General features: G+C 41.7%; 2 protein-coding genes across 2 annotated transcripts; both read left to right on the forward strand.

The window, feature by feature from the left end:
• The first annotated feature begins 2,954 nt into the window (after nucleotides 1-2,954).
• Nucleotides 2,955-11,422, forward strand: LOC136709351 (ecto-ADP-ribosyltransferase 5-like). The gene is made up of 4 exons (XM_066684494.1): nucleotides 2,955-2,981; nucleotides 3,202-3,306; nucleotides 6,951-7,052; nucleotides 10,733-11,422. The coding sequence occupies exons 1-4, from the start codon at nucleotides 2,955-2,957 to the stop codon at nucleotides 11,420-11,422; spliced, it is 924 nt and encodes a 307-aa protein (XP_066540591.1).
• A 3,894-nt stretch (nucleotides 11,423-15,316) lies between these two features.
• Nucleotides 15,317-16,715, forward strand: LOC136709170 (NAD(P)(+)--arginine ADP-ribosyltransferase 2-like). Its single transcript, XM_066684226.1, has 2 exons — nucleotides 15,317-15,403; nucleotides 15,933-16,715. Exons 1-2 carry the CDS (start codon nucleotides 15,320-15,322, stop codon nucleotides 16,656-16,658), a joined length of 810 nt encoding a protein of 269 aa, XP_066540323.1. The 5' UTR covers nucleotides 15,317-15,319; the 3' UTR covers nucleotides 16,659-16,715.
• The last annotated feature ends 1,726 nt before the right edge of the window (nucleotides 16,716-18,441 follow it).

An 18,441-nucleotide genomic window follows, 5' to 3' on the forward strand; every position in this document is an offset into this window, starting at 1 on the left:
ACCCACGCAGACACAGAGAGAACACACCACACTCCTCACAGATAGTCACCCGGAGGAAACCCACGTAGACACAGAGAGAACACACCACACTCCTCACAGACAGTCACCCGGAGGAAACCCACGTAGACACAGGGAGAACACACCACACTCCTCACAGACAGTCACCCGGAGGAAACCCACGTAGACACAGGGAGAACACACCACACTCCTCACAGACAGTCACCCGGAGAAAACCCACGTAGACACAGGGAGAACACACCACACTCCTCACAGACAGTCACCCGGAGGAAACCCACGTAGACACAGAGAGAACACACCACACTCCTCACAGATAGTCACCCGGAGGAAACCCACGTAGACACAGAGAGAACACACCACACTCCTCACAGACAGTCACCCGGAGGAAACCCACGTAGACACAGGGAGAACACACCAAACTCCTCACAGACAGTCACCCGGAGGAAACCCACGTAGACACAGAGAGAACACACCACACTCCTCACAGACAGTCACCCGGAGGAAACCCACGTAGACACAGGGAGAACACACCACACTCCTCACAGACAGTCACCCGGAGGAAACCCACGTAGACACAGAGAGAACACACCACACTCCTCACAGACAGTCACCCGGAGGAAACCCACGCAGACACAGAGAGAACACACCACACTCCTCACAGATAGTCACCCGGAGGAAACCCACGTAGACACAGAGAGAACACACCACACTCCTCACAGACAGTCACCCGGAGGAAACCCACGTAGACACAGGGAGAACACACCACACTCCTCACAGACAGTCACCCGGAGGAAACCCACGTAGACACAGAGAGAACACACCACACTCCTCACAGACAGTCACCCGGAGGAAACCCACGTAGACACAGGGAGAACACACCACACTCCTCACAGACAGTCACCCGGAAGAAACCCACGTAGACACAGGGAGAACACACCACACTCCTCACAGACAGTCACCCGGAGGAAACCCACGTAGACACAGGTAACATTTTAAACATTCATTCTGCTCTTCGTTTTTTCATTTTAAAGTCTGATTTGATCTGCAGCTATTTATTTTTAAAGTAAAATATTAGACAATGATCCAGAAACAACACTGAGTGAGGAACCGTGATTCAAAAGTAGAAACTCTTTAAAAGACAAAATGATGGGGCAAGCCTCCAAAGTTTTTTTATATTTATAAATAAAATAGCATTTTAAAAACCTTTTTCAGAAATCATAAGAAAGTACCACTGAGAAGAACAAAGCCTGGGGACAAAACCTCCATAAGAGCACATGTCAGACGTCTGATGGACTGCTGATTCTGTCTGATACGGAACGGTAGATACAAAGCAAGGTTACAGCACCAAGAAACAATTTTCTGGCGAAACTGCCTTATCACCAGAGGTCTTCACAGAATCTCAAAAAGTCAAGAAAGGCTATAGGACCATGGTCCAATACAATATAGATAAGCTTTATTCTTCCTGTGACTCCATTAAATAAGAGGTGACCCGGTCACATCCAGTCAGATGTCGAGCACGGAAAAGGAAAAATGTCATCTGTTCCTCAAACTGAGGCGAGGATCACTGCACCTACACTTCACGTTACACACAGCACAGCCTTTCAGTGATCAGTACTGCCCACTCTGATGAACTGCTTATGTTAAGAGCCCTATGGTAATTCTACTATCAACACCAAGGGTGAATGTGTTGGCAGTCTGTAATGATTGCCTTGTTAGGCTTTGTGGAGTGTAAAATGCCATGCCGTGTATCATCCTGTCTGACCCGTTTCTGTAATGAAAATAAACTCTCCAACATTTTGCTGCTTTTAATTAATTTCTCGGTGTGTTGTCTGTTTAAAAACCAAATAAATGCAGTGAAGACAGTCGAGAAAGGAAGCGATTAGAAACTAGACTTCGGAAATGAAGCAAGCAGTAATCCTCAACCGAGTGCTTGCGTGAAGTTTATTTTTGCTGACACAGCTTCTTTTGGATTATTTTTCCTGAAGTGGCTTTTGTGACAGCAGGACAGTGTTAGGGTCAACGTTGGAGGTTTAGCTTCTAGCTTCGTGCCCTGGGGGGCCGTCTAATGAAAGGAGGATTTCTCTCATATATATATATATATATATATATATATATATATATATATATATATATATATATATATATATATATATATATATATTATTATAAAATGTGTTCAAGGTGTTGCCCATTGTGTTGGATTGTCAATGCTACCCTCTTCTCCCACTCTTCACACACTGATAGCAACACCACAGGAGAAATGCTAGCACAGGCTTCCAGTATCCGTAGTTTCAGGTGCTGCACATCTCGTATCCTCACATCATAGACAATTGCCTTCAGATGACCCCGAAGATAAAAGACTAAGGGGGTCAGATTGGGAGACCTTTGGGGCCATTCGAATGACCCACAACGACTAATCCATTTTCCAGGAAACTGTTCATCTAGGAAAGCTTGGACCTGACACCCATAATGTGGTGGTGCACCGTCTTGCTGAAAAAACTCAGGGAATGTGCCAGCTTCAGTGCATAAAGAGGAAAACCCATCATCATGTAGCAATTTCACATATCCAGTGGCCTTGAGGTTTCCATTGATGAAGAATGGCCCCACTATCTTTGTACCCCATATACCACACCATACCATCAAGACGTGCAGCACCTGAAACTACGGATACTGGAAGCTTGTGCTAGCATTTCTCCTGCGGTGTTGCTATCAGTGTGTGAAGAGTTGGAGAAGAGGGTTGCATTGACAATCCAACACAATGGGCAGCACTTTGAACACATTTTATAAGTGGTCAGAAACTTGTAACTCATGAATATATTTAAAGAGTAAAGTTATGTTAAAACCAAGCACACCATTGTTTTTCTTGTGAAATTCCCAATAAGTTTGATGTGTCACATGACCCTCCTCCCACTGAAAAAACAAAAGTTGGATCCATAATGGCCGACTTCAAAATGGCCGCCATGGTCACCACCCACCTTGAAAAGTTTCCCCCCCTCCCATATACTAATATGCCACAAATAGGAAGTAAATATCACCAACCATTCCCATTTTATTAAGGTGTATCCATATAAATGGCCCACCCTGTATATATAGAGGTCCTCAGGTTACGTCAGTCCCGGGTTACGATGTTTGGTGGTTACGACACTTCTCCCATTTACTGTATAAAGCCTTGTTTCGATTTAGGTGGTTTTGCGTCGTAACGTGAACTTTGTGTTTGGTGTGCGCAGCGGAAGAATACACGGTTACGTGGCTCGGGACCAAGGAGGACGGCGTCACCCCAGTCGCATGGTACGCCATTTTAGCTTGCTGCTACATCGATCTCTCACGTGTGCACGTGTGTGATTGATTTTGTGAACTTTTTGCCCTTCATTATGGCTCCCAAGCGTAAGGCAGACTCTTCTGATGGCAGTGCATCGAAGAAAGAAGAAAGCCATCACCATGGAAGTGAAATTAGACATCATAAAGCGATTCGATAAGGGGGAAACAGCGACAAACATTGGCTGGTCGCTTGGACTTAGTTGTTCGACTGTTGCTACGATTTTATTTCATTATTAAACATTTTTTATATGTGTTTTTTGATAATTACTGTGTTAGGATGGGTGTTAGGATAGGATAAGTGCTTACAGTATGTTATTTCCGTACAGTATGTACGTATGTTCCAACTTACACCGAAAATCGGGTTACGACGCGACGTACGAACGGATCAACGTGGTCGAGGACCCCCTGTATACACCATTACAATTTAGGCTGTACACCCAACCTGCTTTAGTTCATGATCTGTTTCTGGAAAAATGACCTGGATTCTGCTATTGATTGTTTTTCTTTATGGCATCAATCACATGATCATCGCCTTTATCACAGATGCAAATCAAACTATGAAGAAGATAAATATGACTCCAGTGGGCACTAGCATAGTTGTTTTTACTGTTACAAATGTGTTACTTTCTACTTATTAACTCTGTGTTGACCTGCGTATAAAATGTTTTCACATTTTATGACAAATTTGGGGGGCGGGGCTTCCTTGCTGTTCTCACTTCACAAAAACAAGATAAAATAGATGACACAATTTCAGCTTCTTATTAAAAAATAAATAAATAAATGCTGACACAATGCACAGATGCTTCTCATTTTGTAAATTATGCACATATTATTTACAATATATCAATATTGCTAAAGAAAAAACAAATTGCATTGTTCATTGTCATGATTCACGTCCCTTCACTGTTTCCTTTTCCCTCTCTGCTTTGTTCTCTTCCTGTTTGTTTTTAATGTCAGGTATTTAGGAGGTTATTTCTCAGTTATCCAGCTAACTGAAGCCCAAAGTTGAGGACTGTCCAAGTATGTATCCACCCCAGCTCTGTTCCGATTGGACAGGCTTGACTTTGGGCTTAAGTTAGCTGGCTACCTGAGAACTCTTTCTTTGTGGAATAGCACCTAGGTCCCATATGCTTCTTTGTTTTTGTTTTCACTAGCCATGTGCTTTCATTCATCCTTAGCCATGCCACAGTCATGTGCCTCCTTAATTTCTCCCAGGTGCTCCCTGTTACCCCTGTGTCTCGTTGTGCCGCTCGTCAGTTATTGTGCCATCTCTGGCCTATGTTGGTGGTTGTTTATTTGAGTATTCCTAGTTTTGTTCATACTTTGATTTACTTTCTAGGATTGCTCTAATGCCTTATATTCTTAGTTTAATTTATTTTTTAAAGCCACCTCTGCGTGTGCCTCCAGCCTCTCTCATTCTTACACCTGCTACACCCTGACATTCATCAAGGATGCGGTGATATGGAAATATTTGAGATTATGTCAATATCCTTTTTTGTACATTTTGGTTGATCCCAATAAAGAAGCATTTAACAGTTAATGTGCAGAAAGGAATGCTGTCCTGCTGTTGTGGAGTACAATATTTATATCACCAAATACCGATCTGAAAGAAAGAACAGATCGTGGTATTGATGCAATGCTGTGATTGCATTCCGTATGTTCATCTGCACATTTCCTGGAAAGCAGATGTATCCGTACTGTGTCAAAGTGTGCTCCATTCATTATGGACGTGAGTGTGACAGTAAAAGCACAGCATGTGGCTGAATTCGTCTCTAGATTTTACCATTTAAAACGTCAGTTCTCAAAACTCCCTCATTTTCACTCGGACTGTGGTTTAAAAGACCCCTGCTACGTTGTGTTAATGTCAGTTTCCCACTCGCCATTTTCTTTAAAACTAAACAGATGAACTACAGGTTCTGTGTTAATACGGACAACGTGAGACTCAGTGGTTACAGGCTGCGTTAAGCTTGCCCTGCTCTTACCTCCCTTTAACATTCCTTATATTCAGGGGGAAAGGCACACTCTGATTCCTTTGCTTTTTAGTTGATGTACCACTTCATCAGGCCTGAGTCTGATCACGTGGAATTAAGTCACACTGATGTTCACACTGATGTGTTGCTCAGCTGCATAATTCATCACATGCTATAAAAACCGAATATAACCAGAAAACATATGCATCAGAGCTCCACATACATTGGTACTAATGGTTATTTACACGGTGTCAAAGAGAAGTATCTGTTTCATTGGTTGGAAGTTCAAAATATGTTAATTCCGTATGTGTGAACTGATCTATATTTTAATATGTATATGTGTATGAATATATATCAACACCAAATAAATCTTAATTAATGATTGTATTACAGAGATGTATCCTATAATATTTTGCACATATATTTTTGTAACTATGCACTGCATATAGTGTCATGGGTAATGTCCGTAATTCATTAATTCATTCATTATCTGTAACCCTTATCTAGTTCAGGGTCGCGGTGGGTCCGGAACCTACCTGGAATCATTGGGTGCAAGGTAAGAACACACCCTGGAGGGGGTGCCAGTCCTTCACACACACACACTTTAGAGTCGACAATCCACCTACCAAACGTGCGTTTTTGGAGCATGGAAGAACACACCACACTCCTCACAGACAGTCACCCGGAGAAAACCCACGCAAACACAGGGAGAACACAAAACTCCTCACAGACAGTCGTCCGGAGAAAACCCACGCAGACACAGGGAGAACACATCACACTCCTCACAGACAGTCACCCGGAGAAAACCCACGCAGACACAGGGAAAACACACCACACTCCTCACAGACAGTCACCCGGAGAAAACCCACGCAGACACAGGGAGAACACACCACACTCCTCACAGACAGTCACTCGGAGGAAACCCACGCAGACACAGGGAGAACACAAAACTCCTCACAGACAGTCACCCGGAGAAAACCCACGCAGACACAGGGAGAACACACCACACTCCTCACAGACAGTCACCCGGCGGAAACCCACGCAGACACAGGGAGAACACACCACACTCCTCACAGACAGTCACCCAGCGGAAACCCACGCAGACACAGGGAGAACACACCACACTCCTCACAAACAGTAATGTCCATAATGCAGTTACAAATCATTTATATATCATAATTCATATCTGAGCCATATATACGTTATATTGTGAAATGCTTATAGACACCGGTTCACACAATTTCTCCAACTTCGCTGCAGTAACAGCCTTACCACACTACACTATAAGGAAAGCTAATATTGAAAACATAGCTGTGAGAGTTTGATGGTTAAAATTGAAATAAGCAGACACTTCCTTTATATACTGTCATTTGTAAACTTGATCAGGTTTAACCAATCACATTCCAGATCACAAGCTAAACTTACTCTGCTGTGCTGACTTTGATAAGTTCAGAATAAAAGCGGGTGCTGGTTACTTTCAAGCTGCATCTGGAAAATGCTTGAAAGGGCATTTTGAAGTGAGGAATTCACTACGGGCTGGAGAAAGAAAAACACTTCAGAACGAAGAACTTTTAGGACATTGTGAAAAGGCACACATCAGGGAACGAGTACAGAGACTTGTGTAACTGTACATCTCTTGTGAAGTGCAATGGAGAACACAAGAACATCTTTAAGAAGAAGAAGAAAACATATAAATCAGTGAAGAACTTACCTGGATCAGTCTGCCCTTCCACACAAGGACCATGGGTAAGAAATATGTCTGATCACAAGGGTTGTAACACATAATTTGCCCCATGTTTGCATTAGGTGCTGCAGCATCTGTGAGGAGTTGATGGAACACAGCCTCAAGAGCAAATATTTTTCCATCTATCCAAACAAACTCAAAAACTGGAACCCATTTGATATCGTTTCTCCTTTCCTAGGCTTTAGGGCAGCAGGTTTCGAAAGGGGCCGGTTAGTTTCTACACCCACTGTAGGTACATCGTAATTGAGTGAAAAATGAAGGCCCTGTCTAAGCCGTAAATGCACTTATGCTCATAGGAAGCTGCTGAACCTTCGTTTTCTCTTCAAAGTCTGGCCTCTTTCTTACAAGATCAAAGACTATGAAGGATTAAGCGTCCCTCTGATAGTTATTAATTAGCTCTGCCCAGATGCCTCTGGCCTTATTTACACAACAAAAAGCCACAGTGCACACTCACACGTCATAATCACTTTATGTTACTTTTATATTGAAGCCAAATAGAACATGTATTAAAAATGTCGAAATTCACTCCTCTTAGGACTAGATTTTACCACTTTATTACGCTGTACACTTTGCATTGTGGCGATAAACCATTATGCAAATTCAAATGCATGCACTGCAACGTGGATCACAAGCTTCACTCCGTCCAAAAGGTGCTCCATCACTCCAGAGAATGTCAGTCCACTGTTCCACCTACGCCCCCAATACAACTCTTATGTCCCCACTACTCTCCTGTGTCCCCTCTGTGATCTATCACCTCTCTATGTCTTCTATGTCCCCACTACTTCTGTGTACTACCCTTTATGTATCCTACCGCCTCACTACATCTGCCACTACATGTCCCTACTATTCCTCCTACTTCTTGTGTCTGCTATGTCCAACCCTAAGTGTCCTTCTGCCTCACTACTCTCCCATGTCCCCTCTATGTGATCTACCATCTCTCTATGTCTTGTGTCCCCACTGTTCTCCTGTGTCCCCTCTATGTGATCTACCACCTCTCTATGTCCTCTGTGTCCCCACTACTCTCCCGTGTCCCCTCTATGTGATCTACCATCTCTCTATGTCTTCTGTGTCCCCACTGCTCTCCTGTGTCCCCTCTATGTGATCTAACATCTCTCTATGTCTTCTGTGTCCCCACTGCTCTCCTGTGTCCCTTCTATGTGATCTACCATCTCTCTATGTCCTCTGTGTCCCCACTACTCTCCTGTGTCCCCTCTATGTGATCTACCACCTCTCTATGTTTTCTGTGTCCCCACTACTCTCCTGTGTCCCCTCTGTGATCTACCACCTCTCGAGGTCTTCTGTGTCCCCACTATTCTCCTGTGTCCCCTCTATGTGATCTACCATCTCTCTATGTCCTCTGTGTCCCCACTATTCTCCTGTGTCCCCTCTATGTGATCTACCACCTCTCTATGTTTTCTGTGTCCCCACTACTCTCCTGTGTCCCCTCTGTGATCTACCACCTCTCGATGTCTTCTGTGTCCCCACTATTCTCCTGTGTCTCCTCTATGTGATCTACCACCTCTCTATGTCTTCTGTGTCCCCACTACTTCTGTCTACTACCCTTTATGTATCCTACCGCCTCACTACATCTGCCATGTCCCCACTATTCCTCCTACTTCCCGTGTCAGCTATGTCCAACCCTAAGTGTCCTTCTGCCTCACTACATCTCCTGTGTCCTCAATATTTTACTCTACTCAACCCCTCCACATGTCGTACCACGTTCCATTGCCTCCTATGTCCATACTACTTTTCTATGCCCTATTACACATCCCCTCTACGACTCTATGTCTCCACTAGTTCTCCTATTTCCCATCTACAGCATATGTCCCCACTACATGTCCTGCTGGCTCATTATGTCTCTTATATCCCCACCACTTTTCCTATATCCAATCCACCTCTCATGTGTCTTCCGTATGTTTCTACAACATCTCCTATGTTCCCATGTTTTCTCCTATGTCCTCCCTATTACTGTTATGCTCCTACTATATGTAGTATGTCCCACATGTGTCCTACCATTTCCCTATGTCTCATATGTCCTTATCTCATCTATGTCCCTATGTCAGTTAACGTTAGCAGTTCAAATGCAAGGAATATGGTCATAAAACGTGCAAATTCCTGAAACACGTCAAACATTCGCTGTCTTATAAATGCCTTACAGAGACCAAAAAGTGCAGAAGGAGCTTCTACCTGATTAAAAGGTAAGTAAAACCCATTTATATGTTTATGTTTATTTATTTTTTACATTTTAATATCATCTTGTGTTTGTAATCTGACCTGGAGTATTCACAGCTTTGACCCTTAAATGACCCTCACCATAAAGAGGTCACTAAGAGTTAATAAAACTGTTGTTTTTCCCAGTTCAGGTCAATGATGAAGACCCCAATAATTCATCATTTCATCATCCTCTTCCTCATTGTGCAGTGTTCTCACACAGTGCCAGGAGTGAGCGGTGGGGGCTGTCAATCAATCAGTAAAGAGGTATATTATCCAAATATATCCTTTCAAGTTAAATTAAATGACATACTTCCACCAGAAAATAAAGTCAGAAAATGGCACCCAGAATCCACAGATAAAATATAACAAACTCTGTAATCTACTGAAAAAAATATACATTGTAATCGAATGTGATGTCACAGAGACAGAGACGTGTACAGTATGTTATTTGTGCAAATTGTTTCTTTTCAGGTGAAAAAACAACATTATTGTCTTTCCATGTCCAGTTTATCGAGGACCAGCGCTTCCACAACGAAAACAAATGAATCAATTAATTAATAAATAAAATTACTTAAGTCATTCATTCATTCAGAAAGTACAGAATCTCTGATACCTCAGAGCCACCAGGTGCACGTCTAATGTCGGTTTAATAATGTAAAGACAAATGAGTAGATAAACTGGCAAAGCCACTGCAACTTTAAAGGGGGCAACTATAACCCTTTTCCATAACTGAACACAGTATTAGAGTATCTAAGGTATTAGAGAAGCTAATTCATTCATTCATTCATTATCTGTAACCCTTATCCAGGGTCCAGAGTCTACCTGGAATCATTGGGTGCAAGGCAGGAATACACCCTGGAGGGGGCACCAGTCCTTCACAGGGCAACACACACACACTCACATTCACACCTACGGACACATTTGAGTCACCAATCCACCTACCAACGTGTGTTTTTGGACTGTGGGAGGAAACCGGAGCACCCGGAGGAAACCCACGCAGACACAGAGAGAACACACCACACTCCTCACAGACAGTCACCCAGAGTGGGAATCGAACCCACAACCTCCAGGTCCCTGGAGCTGTGTGACACTACCTGCTGCGCCACCGTGCCGCCCGCTTTGGTGTCATGCTTTGGCAAAATACCACAGCACTATTCCCCCTGTCAATACAGATCTGTTCCGAAGGGCTGGTACTTTAAATGGGAATAAGCCACAGCTCAGTTCAGTGGAGGTCCCGGGAGCGAAGAGAAGAAGCTGTGGATCTTAGCTCTTTTTACTTTGTTTTCTTACTCCTCTGTTGTCATTTAATCAGTACTAATCTGTACTTCTTTTTCTCATGCTCGTTCTGCCTGCTCACATAAACGGAGATGCATGTAAATGCAGTTAACAAAAAAACGATTTTTCATAATGTACCCTTTAAGGTAAACCTCTGTTTAGTTTCATATTGTGGGGTTTATTACTGTTTCAGATTGAAATGACTGAATACCCAAAATCCATCGACGATGACTTTGACGGCTGCACGGAGGAGATGTATGACCTGGTGACTTCTAAATATCTTAAAGAAGAGCTGAAGTCAGACTTCTTCAGGACAGCATGGGAGGATGCTGGTGGAAGAGAAGTTAAATTGACTCCAGATAATTTGAGGACTGTAGCTGTTCGTGCATATTCCAGAGATATTTACCTTGAGTTGAACGATAGAATGCGTGAGGGCAAAGATGGCTACAAGACCAGTTTTGGTCTGATCTCTTTACACTTTCTGCTCACAGATGCCATACAAACCCTCAACCCTAGGGGCACATGTCAAACCGCTTATCGTTTCAGCTGCGATAAATTTAAACTAAAAGGCAGAACCGTGAGATTCGGCAGCTTTGCTTCTTCCACACGTGACCCCAAGCTGAGAAGGTTCGGCAGCGAGACCTGTTTCATCATCACTACGTGTCACGGTGCAGATATAACTTCACTTTCTGTATTTACTGATGAGACAGAGATACTAATCCCACCGTATGAGAGATTTGAAGAAGAACCTCTTGGAAAGGTTCCCTTAGAACTTAGAGACTGCAAGCGCATCATCAGACTGAAGAGCATTGAGAAGAAGAGCAACATGAAATGTGAACTAGTCCCGAAGAAGAAGAAGGGCTGTTTAAACTGCTTTGGTTAATGGCCTTATACTTTATGTGATGATATATTTATTAGATGTTTAAGGTACTTAACCCACTGCATGAAAACAACATTTATGATTCTTCTTGTATGTCTGAAGCTCCTTTACAAATCAATAAACATTTGCAGCACTCTCCTGTGTGATTATATTTGCCAATTGCCAGCATTGGGACATTTTTTGATTGTGTTTTTGGAGCGTAGGAGGAAACCGGAGCACGGGGAGAAAAAACCACACTCCTCACAGACAGTCACCTGGAGGAAACCCACGCAGACACAGGGAGAACACACCACACTTCTCATAGACAGTCACCCGTAGGAAACCCACGCAGACACAGGGAGAACACACCACACTCCTCACAGACAGTCACCTGGAGGAAACCCACGCAGACACAGAGAGAACACACCACACTCCTCACAGACTGTCACCCGGAGGAAACCCACGCAGACACAGGGAGAACACACCACACTCCTCACAGACAGTCACCCGGAGGAAACCCACGCAGACACAGGGAGAACACACCACACTCCTCACAGACAGTCACCCGGAGGAAACCCACGCAGACACAGGGAGAACACACCACACTCCTCACAGACAGTCACCCGGAGGAAACCCACGCAGACACAGGGAGAACACACCACACTCCTCACAGACTGTCACCCGGAGGAAACCCACGCAGACACAGGGAGAACACACCACACTCCTCACAGACAGTCACCCGGAGGAAACCCACGCAGACACAGGGAAAACACACCAATCCATATAAGCTCAGTTTACATGAGTCTAGTGCCGAAACCTGATGGAAGGGAAGATAATGGATCACAGAACTTAATAGTTCAGGGCACCTTTTCAATATTTTTGCCCTCTTAAAACTATCATTATATGGAAATAGGCATGGAACGTGATTAATGTGATGAATGTGTCTTGCCTCACTGTGCAGAGACTGCTGTAAATGAATTACACTCTGCAACTGTAATGAAAAATGAATTACACTCTGCAACTGTAGGGGAGCCCAGGAGCACAAATACCAAATCTTACCTAGTGCTCCTTTAAACCTCTTTTCTGTGAGTAATCTGGTGTAGTTTTGATGTTGTGCTGCTTTTCCACTGGGTTTCACCACTGACTTCACAGCTGCAGCTTTTTGGTTTAGATCAGAAGGATCCAAAATGTAAAGAACAGACTTCAGAACCCACTTCAGTTTCTGTTTAGAGATCTGCTGCTAGATGGTGAATGTTCTGAGCTACTGGCCACAGCACACTCACTGAGGATGGAGCTTTTAGCTGATTTGTTTCTGTACCAACTCTGCTGAAGAGCGTGTTGAAGATACTCAACATATCTCCTGTTTGGCTCCTGTTTTATGACTGAAAAGAACAAACATACTACCTGGTTGTAAAATGTCCCATAACCATTTCATGATTAGCATGTTTGCACTGACCAACGTTTCTGGTGCCTTATTTATCTCCTCAGGAGCTCACTACTTTGACGGCAGTTGGATATGAAAAGCAATGTGGAGATAGTGAAACCGTGGATTTACATAACAACATTCGACAGCTCTGCACCTTAACACTTTAAAATAACTCAGAGAATAGCTGAACATTTTCCTTAAAATGAGCCCCAATCTTCATTAAAGCTTTAGAATGAATGAAAACAGATTATTTGACATATTTATGGATAATATACATTTTCTGGGGTTCAAGATTTCAAGTTCTGCAACATAATCACTTACATTTATAATATCCTTACCTGCACCAAACAGTCAAATGATCTTTGGGGTTAAGAACATTTGTGAACTGTAGTTTTCTGACTCTAAAGACTATGGCTTTAAAATATATATATGTTTCAGAATTAGACTCAAGTCTTCAGTTAAACACAGAGTCCATGGGTTATATGTTTACGTGTTGATTACAGCTGAAATATACACTGAATGATCACTGGAACACTTACACTCTCAGAGAAAAGGTACGGCTCTACATTATTGTCCCCAAAGGTAAAAACTGTGCAATGTACCTTTAAAGGTACAGCAGTGGTGTTAAAGTCCAGTTGTGTTTCCTAAAGGTTCATTATATTCTCTTCTCCAGAAGCAGAGGGGGATATTTGTAAGGTTTTATTAAAGAACCGTGTCAAATTAAAGAATATAATATAAGTCCCAGAGATGGAAACGGGGCGTAGGAAATTAAAACAACTTAATAATCTCTCAATATAATAGAATATGGAACGATAATGTTCCTTTAAGGGCGGCACGGTGGCACAGCAGGTAGGTGTCGCAGTCACACAGCTCTAAGGGCCTGGAGGTTGTGGGTTCGATTCCCGCTCCGAGTGTGTTTTCCCTGTGTCCGCGTAGGTTTCCTCCGGGTGCTCCGGTTTCCTCCCACAGTCCAAAAACACACGTTGGTAGGTGGATTGGTGACTCAAAAGTGTGAGTGTGTGTTGCCCTGTGAAGGACTGGCGCCCCCTCCAGGGTGTATTCCCGCCTTGCGCCCAATGATTCCAGGTAGGCTCTGGACCCACCGTGACCCTGAATTGGATAAAGGTTACAGATAATGAATGAATGAATGTTCCTTTACTAAAGGTACCACCACAGTGACCATTTTTACTGACAGTGTACATTGTATTTACACTGATCCATCAGCTCCACTGACCGCACAGGAGCACTTTGTAGCTCTTCAGTTATAGACTGTAGTCCACCTGTCTCTCTGCACACATTTTTATCCCTGTTTCACCCAGGACCCCCACAGTACCGCTCCACAGCAGGTACGATTTGGGTGGGGGATCATTCTCACCGTGTTAGTGTGTGTTGTGCTGGTGTGGCTGGATCAGACAGAGCAGTGCTGCTAGAGCTTTTAAACCCCTCACTGTGGCATTGTCTCTACAACACAAAATGTTTGAGAATGAAAATGAGATCGTTACTTCATGCAAAACATCTGCACGTCGAGAGCCTTGAACCTTGATCCTTTGTGGATACAGCATTAGGACAAGTCTTTTCTATATTCTTAAAAACGTAGGTGTATTAAATCTGTAAAACAAGGAATGACCACCCATTTGTAGCACCTTTTTCGGCACAAACTTGATGCTGCTCGTCTTTTTCTCTGATCATATTCAGAGTGTTTCCACATCCATTAATAATATTTATACTACACAATAAAATATGAATCATTGATCATATGTTTTACACATTTCAGTTTTCTTAAAAGAAATTGTGAAAATAAAGCATTCTTGAACTAAATTGTGTTTCTTTTTTGTCAGTTTTTATTGCTACCATCGAATTACTACTTGAACCTTTATTGATGTTGGATATGAAAAACACTATCATTTATTACTTATTTTTTAAGTTTATTATACATTTTCCTTATAGTGCTACACTCTTCGTACTTGGGTGGGTGTTTAGACCCGTAATTGTGCTATTAGTATTATTTTATAATGTATTTATATTGCTTTATGTTAGTATGTCCTCCAAAACTGCAATAGCATTTTGTCTGTAAACCAACACACACACACACACACACACACACACACACACACACACATCTTGATTCACATATTCCATCCAGGATTAAATTTTATTTATTTCTATTTATTCTTTCACAAGATGGGTGCCATGCAAATTCCTGAAACACGTGAGTGTCTTATAAGAACCTCAGACACCTCAGTACCTGCAACTTGTACCTGACTAAGTTAAGTATGACCAATATGCGTGTGTGTGTGTGTGTGTATCTTTTTAATAGTATTTTGGGGTTTTGTAGTTTTGTTACTGTACGTCAGGTGCCATTCTTTTTCTTACAAGTTAAATTCATTAGCAATAAAACCCTTTAAACATTTAAAAGTGAAGTACAGTGTTATTTTTAATCACAGTAACCACCCCCACCTGATGTTTTACCTGTTTCTGTTCACTGTAGGTCAGCCATGGAGACACTGCACACTCCTGAAATGATTCTCTGCATCATACTCATCCTCTCTACGACTCCAGGAGTCAAAAGCATTAACACGGTATTTGTCTAAACTGTGAAACTCTGTCATGAAAATATTTCCTTTCAAAAACTTGATGAGGGAAAAATGTAAAAGACAATGTTATTTTTATTGAACTTGAAATTTGTGAGTTAGCGTCAGTGTATTTACAACAGCACAAAGTATTTTGAGATATCGTAGCTACAAATATTACTGCATACTATATTTACCATTTGTTTCCATAAAATATTTATAAGTATATTTCTATTGCAGAAAGTATTTATAAAATATATACAATCCGCCAAAATAGTAACTTTATGTGGAAACTTTCCATGGAATCAATGTAAAAAGATTAAAGTCCAATTGATTTTGGAGCATTTCTATTGGTTCAATTTTCATGAAATTTTGACATGATATGAGGGCAACTGCTGTTCACAAAAATCACAAAAATTCACAAAATCATAAAATTTCTCAAAAATTGAGCTACATGTTATTAATTGGACAGCGATTATATTTCACGTTATAATTCATGTTAGTAAGTTAACTTTATATTTTTTCTTTAATTTTTCAGATCACAATGGATGAATATCCAAAATCCATCGATGATGAATTTAATGGCTGCAAACCACATATGTATCAGTGGATTAGATCTGGAAACCTGGAGCAGGAGCTGCAGAAAAATATCAAATTTAGGACGGCCTGGAAAAAAGCCAAATCTGGACTTCATTTAGACCACAAAATGAACTATCAATTAACTAATGATGACTTGAGGAAGCTAGCTATTCGCACGTACACTGAGCAAAACATTTACGGTGAACTTAATAACAAAATGCGTAATGGACTGTGTGACTATAGGACCAAGTTTGGTCTGATCTCTTTGCACTTTCTGATCACAGATGCCATACAAACCTTCAACCCTCAGGGCAAATGTGAAACCACATACCGTTTCTCCAAAGATCGCTTTGAAATTAAAGGTCAATTTGTGCGTTTTGGCAGTTTTACGTCTTCCACGCGCAACCCCACACTGAAAACCTTTGGAAGAGTAACTTGTTTTGTCATCACAACGTGCCACGGTGCACATATAGCCTCCATATCAGCGTTTAAAAATGAAGATGAAGTGCTAATACCTCCTTATGAAAGGTTTATAAAGAAGAAACTACCTGCGTCTTTTCTGAAATTCAATAAGGTCCTGAAAGATTGTGGAACTATTCTCAAACTGGAAAGTGTGAAAAAATTGAGCACCATGAAGTGTGATGTAGTCAATTTTAAGTTAAAACACTCCATCTGCACCCTCTAGTGATTCAATTAGACCCTGATTAGTGGCTGCTTTGTGCTCGTTAGCCACCAGGGGGCGTCGTACAAAGTTTGAGCTATTATATGATTATGTTGGAGGAGGAAACGTAAAATAAAAACTATGATAAAAATTAAACAAAAGTTATGGTTTGAATTTCTAGTGGTCTTTCTGCTTTCTGTTGACATCAGAACATTAGCATCTGGTCATCGCTAACATACATTAACGTATGTGTAGAATTTGTGATAGTTTGTAGCTAAGAAGGTGAACTTACACAAAGGTAAGATGGTCCATGAAATGTTTTTACTCCTACTTCTGCTATTTTCAGTACGTTCAACACAGTCATATGTTTATTATCAAATGTAAAGCAAGACATCAAAAAGTCTAATGAAATTCAAACACTGCGGCAGGATGATCCTACAGAGTTATGAAGATATAATTAAATACTCAAGGTCTAGTAATAAATAACTGATGTGTGGATACAGCCACAGTGCTGAATAATACAATGTACAGAATACTGTGGAATAACTAATGTGCAGTGAAGTAAATACCATTAACACTAATGTACTAAAGTCTTCCTTTTACAGCTCTCTATAATCTAACAGTCCAAATCCTCTCAGAACTACAGTAAAGATGGAGACAGACTGGTCAGACTCACACTGAAACTGTGGAAACAGCGACATATAGTGGTGGCTTAAGGAATCTTTCTGTGATACACGAGCGCCATCATCAGGTTGTTGTTGTGTTTTGTTAAAGGCCCGTATTCTACATTTTATTCATTCTTGAGGTCCACTAGTGAAATAAAACACTCATTTCACTTGTTAATCTGAATCCTTCTGTTGGTTTAAACCTCAGCCACTGAATTATGGAGAAATCCACATTTCTAAAGCCTTGATATGTCACAGAATAGCAACTGAGCTCCATGAGAGTGAATCAAAATGGAGGACCACATGTTTAAATCAACATACTTTGCTAGTCATAACTGCTAAGTAACTTTGTAAATTAGAAAATGAAAGCTAATGTTGTTTAATCAAGTCCAGTCCTCTGTCCTTCCCCGTAACCAGTCCCGTCACCTGTTCTGTCTACATTCCAGTCCCAAGTTTTTAATCATGTCCTGTCCCCAAAAATGTCTCAAAATGTCCATAGGTGTCAGTGAATGAGTGAGTGTGTGTCGCCCTACGAGGGACTGGCACCCCCTCCAGGGTGTGTACCTGCCTTGTGCCCAAGGATCCCGGGAGGCTCCGGACCCTGCACTGGATAAGCGATTACAGACGATGAATGAAAAGAGTAATATTTGTCAGTGTAGTTAATCAGTTTAATACAAACAGATTAATTTGTGAAAATGCAGCCTGTTTGTAATACACATTCAAAAACTGATTTTAATCTAAATGTTAGAAAACGTCTATAATGAAGTTTCTAGTTTTAGTTAAATCTTCCTTTGTACATTTGATATTTTGTGCTTGGTACAGGTGGTTTCCTGTTTGCTGTGGAAGGGGGGGGGGGTGCTGCTGAAGGATGGTTTACTATAAACTATGCTTTCCTCCTTTTACACCTTATGCTAGTGTGAATGTTCTCATATCCTCCCTTCACATGTTCCCTTCATCAGATGCATACAAAAGCCAAGATGTATATTTGCTCTGCACATATAAGGAAAGGTTAGATTGAGATCTGATCTGATTGGTTTTCTGTGACTTTTTCCGTGTCCTTATGGCTGTCTGTATCCTATAAAACCTCATGTACTGCTCAAAATATACAAAGCTTTGCCTCACACTCTTAGCTTTCTTTGGCC

Source organism: Hoplias malabaricus, chromosome 11, assembly GCF_029633855.1.
Source record: "Hoplias malabaricus isolate fHopMal1 chromosome 11, fHopMal1.hap1, whole genome shotgun sequence".
NCBI classification, from domain to species: domain Eukaryota; kingdom Metazoa; phylum Chordata; class Actinopteri; order Characiformes; family Erythrinidae; genus Hoplias; species Hoplias malabaricus.

Excerpts from the sequence above, each read along its gene's own strand:
- LOC136709351 (XM_066684494.1), top strand. The coding sequence starts at position 2,955 with ATGGCCGACTTCAAAATGGCCGCCATG. Across the intron at positions 2,982-3,201 it reads ACTTCAAAATGGCCGCCATG|GTGGTTTTGCGTCGTAACGT; the intron begins GTCACCACCCAC and ends GTTTCGATTTAG. Across the intron at positions 3,307-6,950 it reads GGCGTCACCCCAGTCGCATG|TGCAATGGAGAACACAAGAA; the intron begins GTACGCCATTTT and ends TCTCTTGTGAAG.
- LOC136709170 (XM_066684226.1), top strand. The coding sequence starts at position 15,320 with ATGGAGACACTGCACACTCCTGAAATGATTCTCTGCATCATACTCATC. Across the intron at positions 15,404-15,932 it reads GAGTCAAAAGCATTAACACG|ATCACAATGGATGAATATCC; the intron begins GTATTTGTCTAA and ends TTAATTTTTCAG.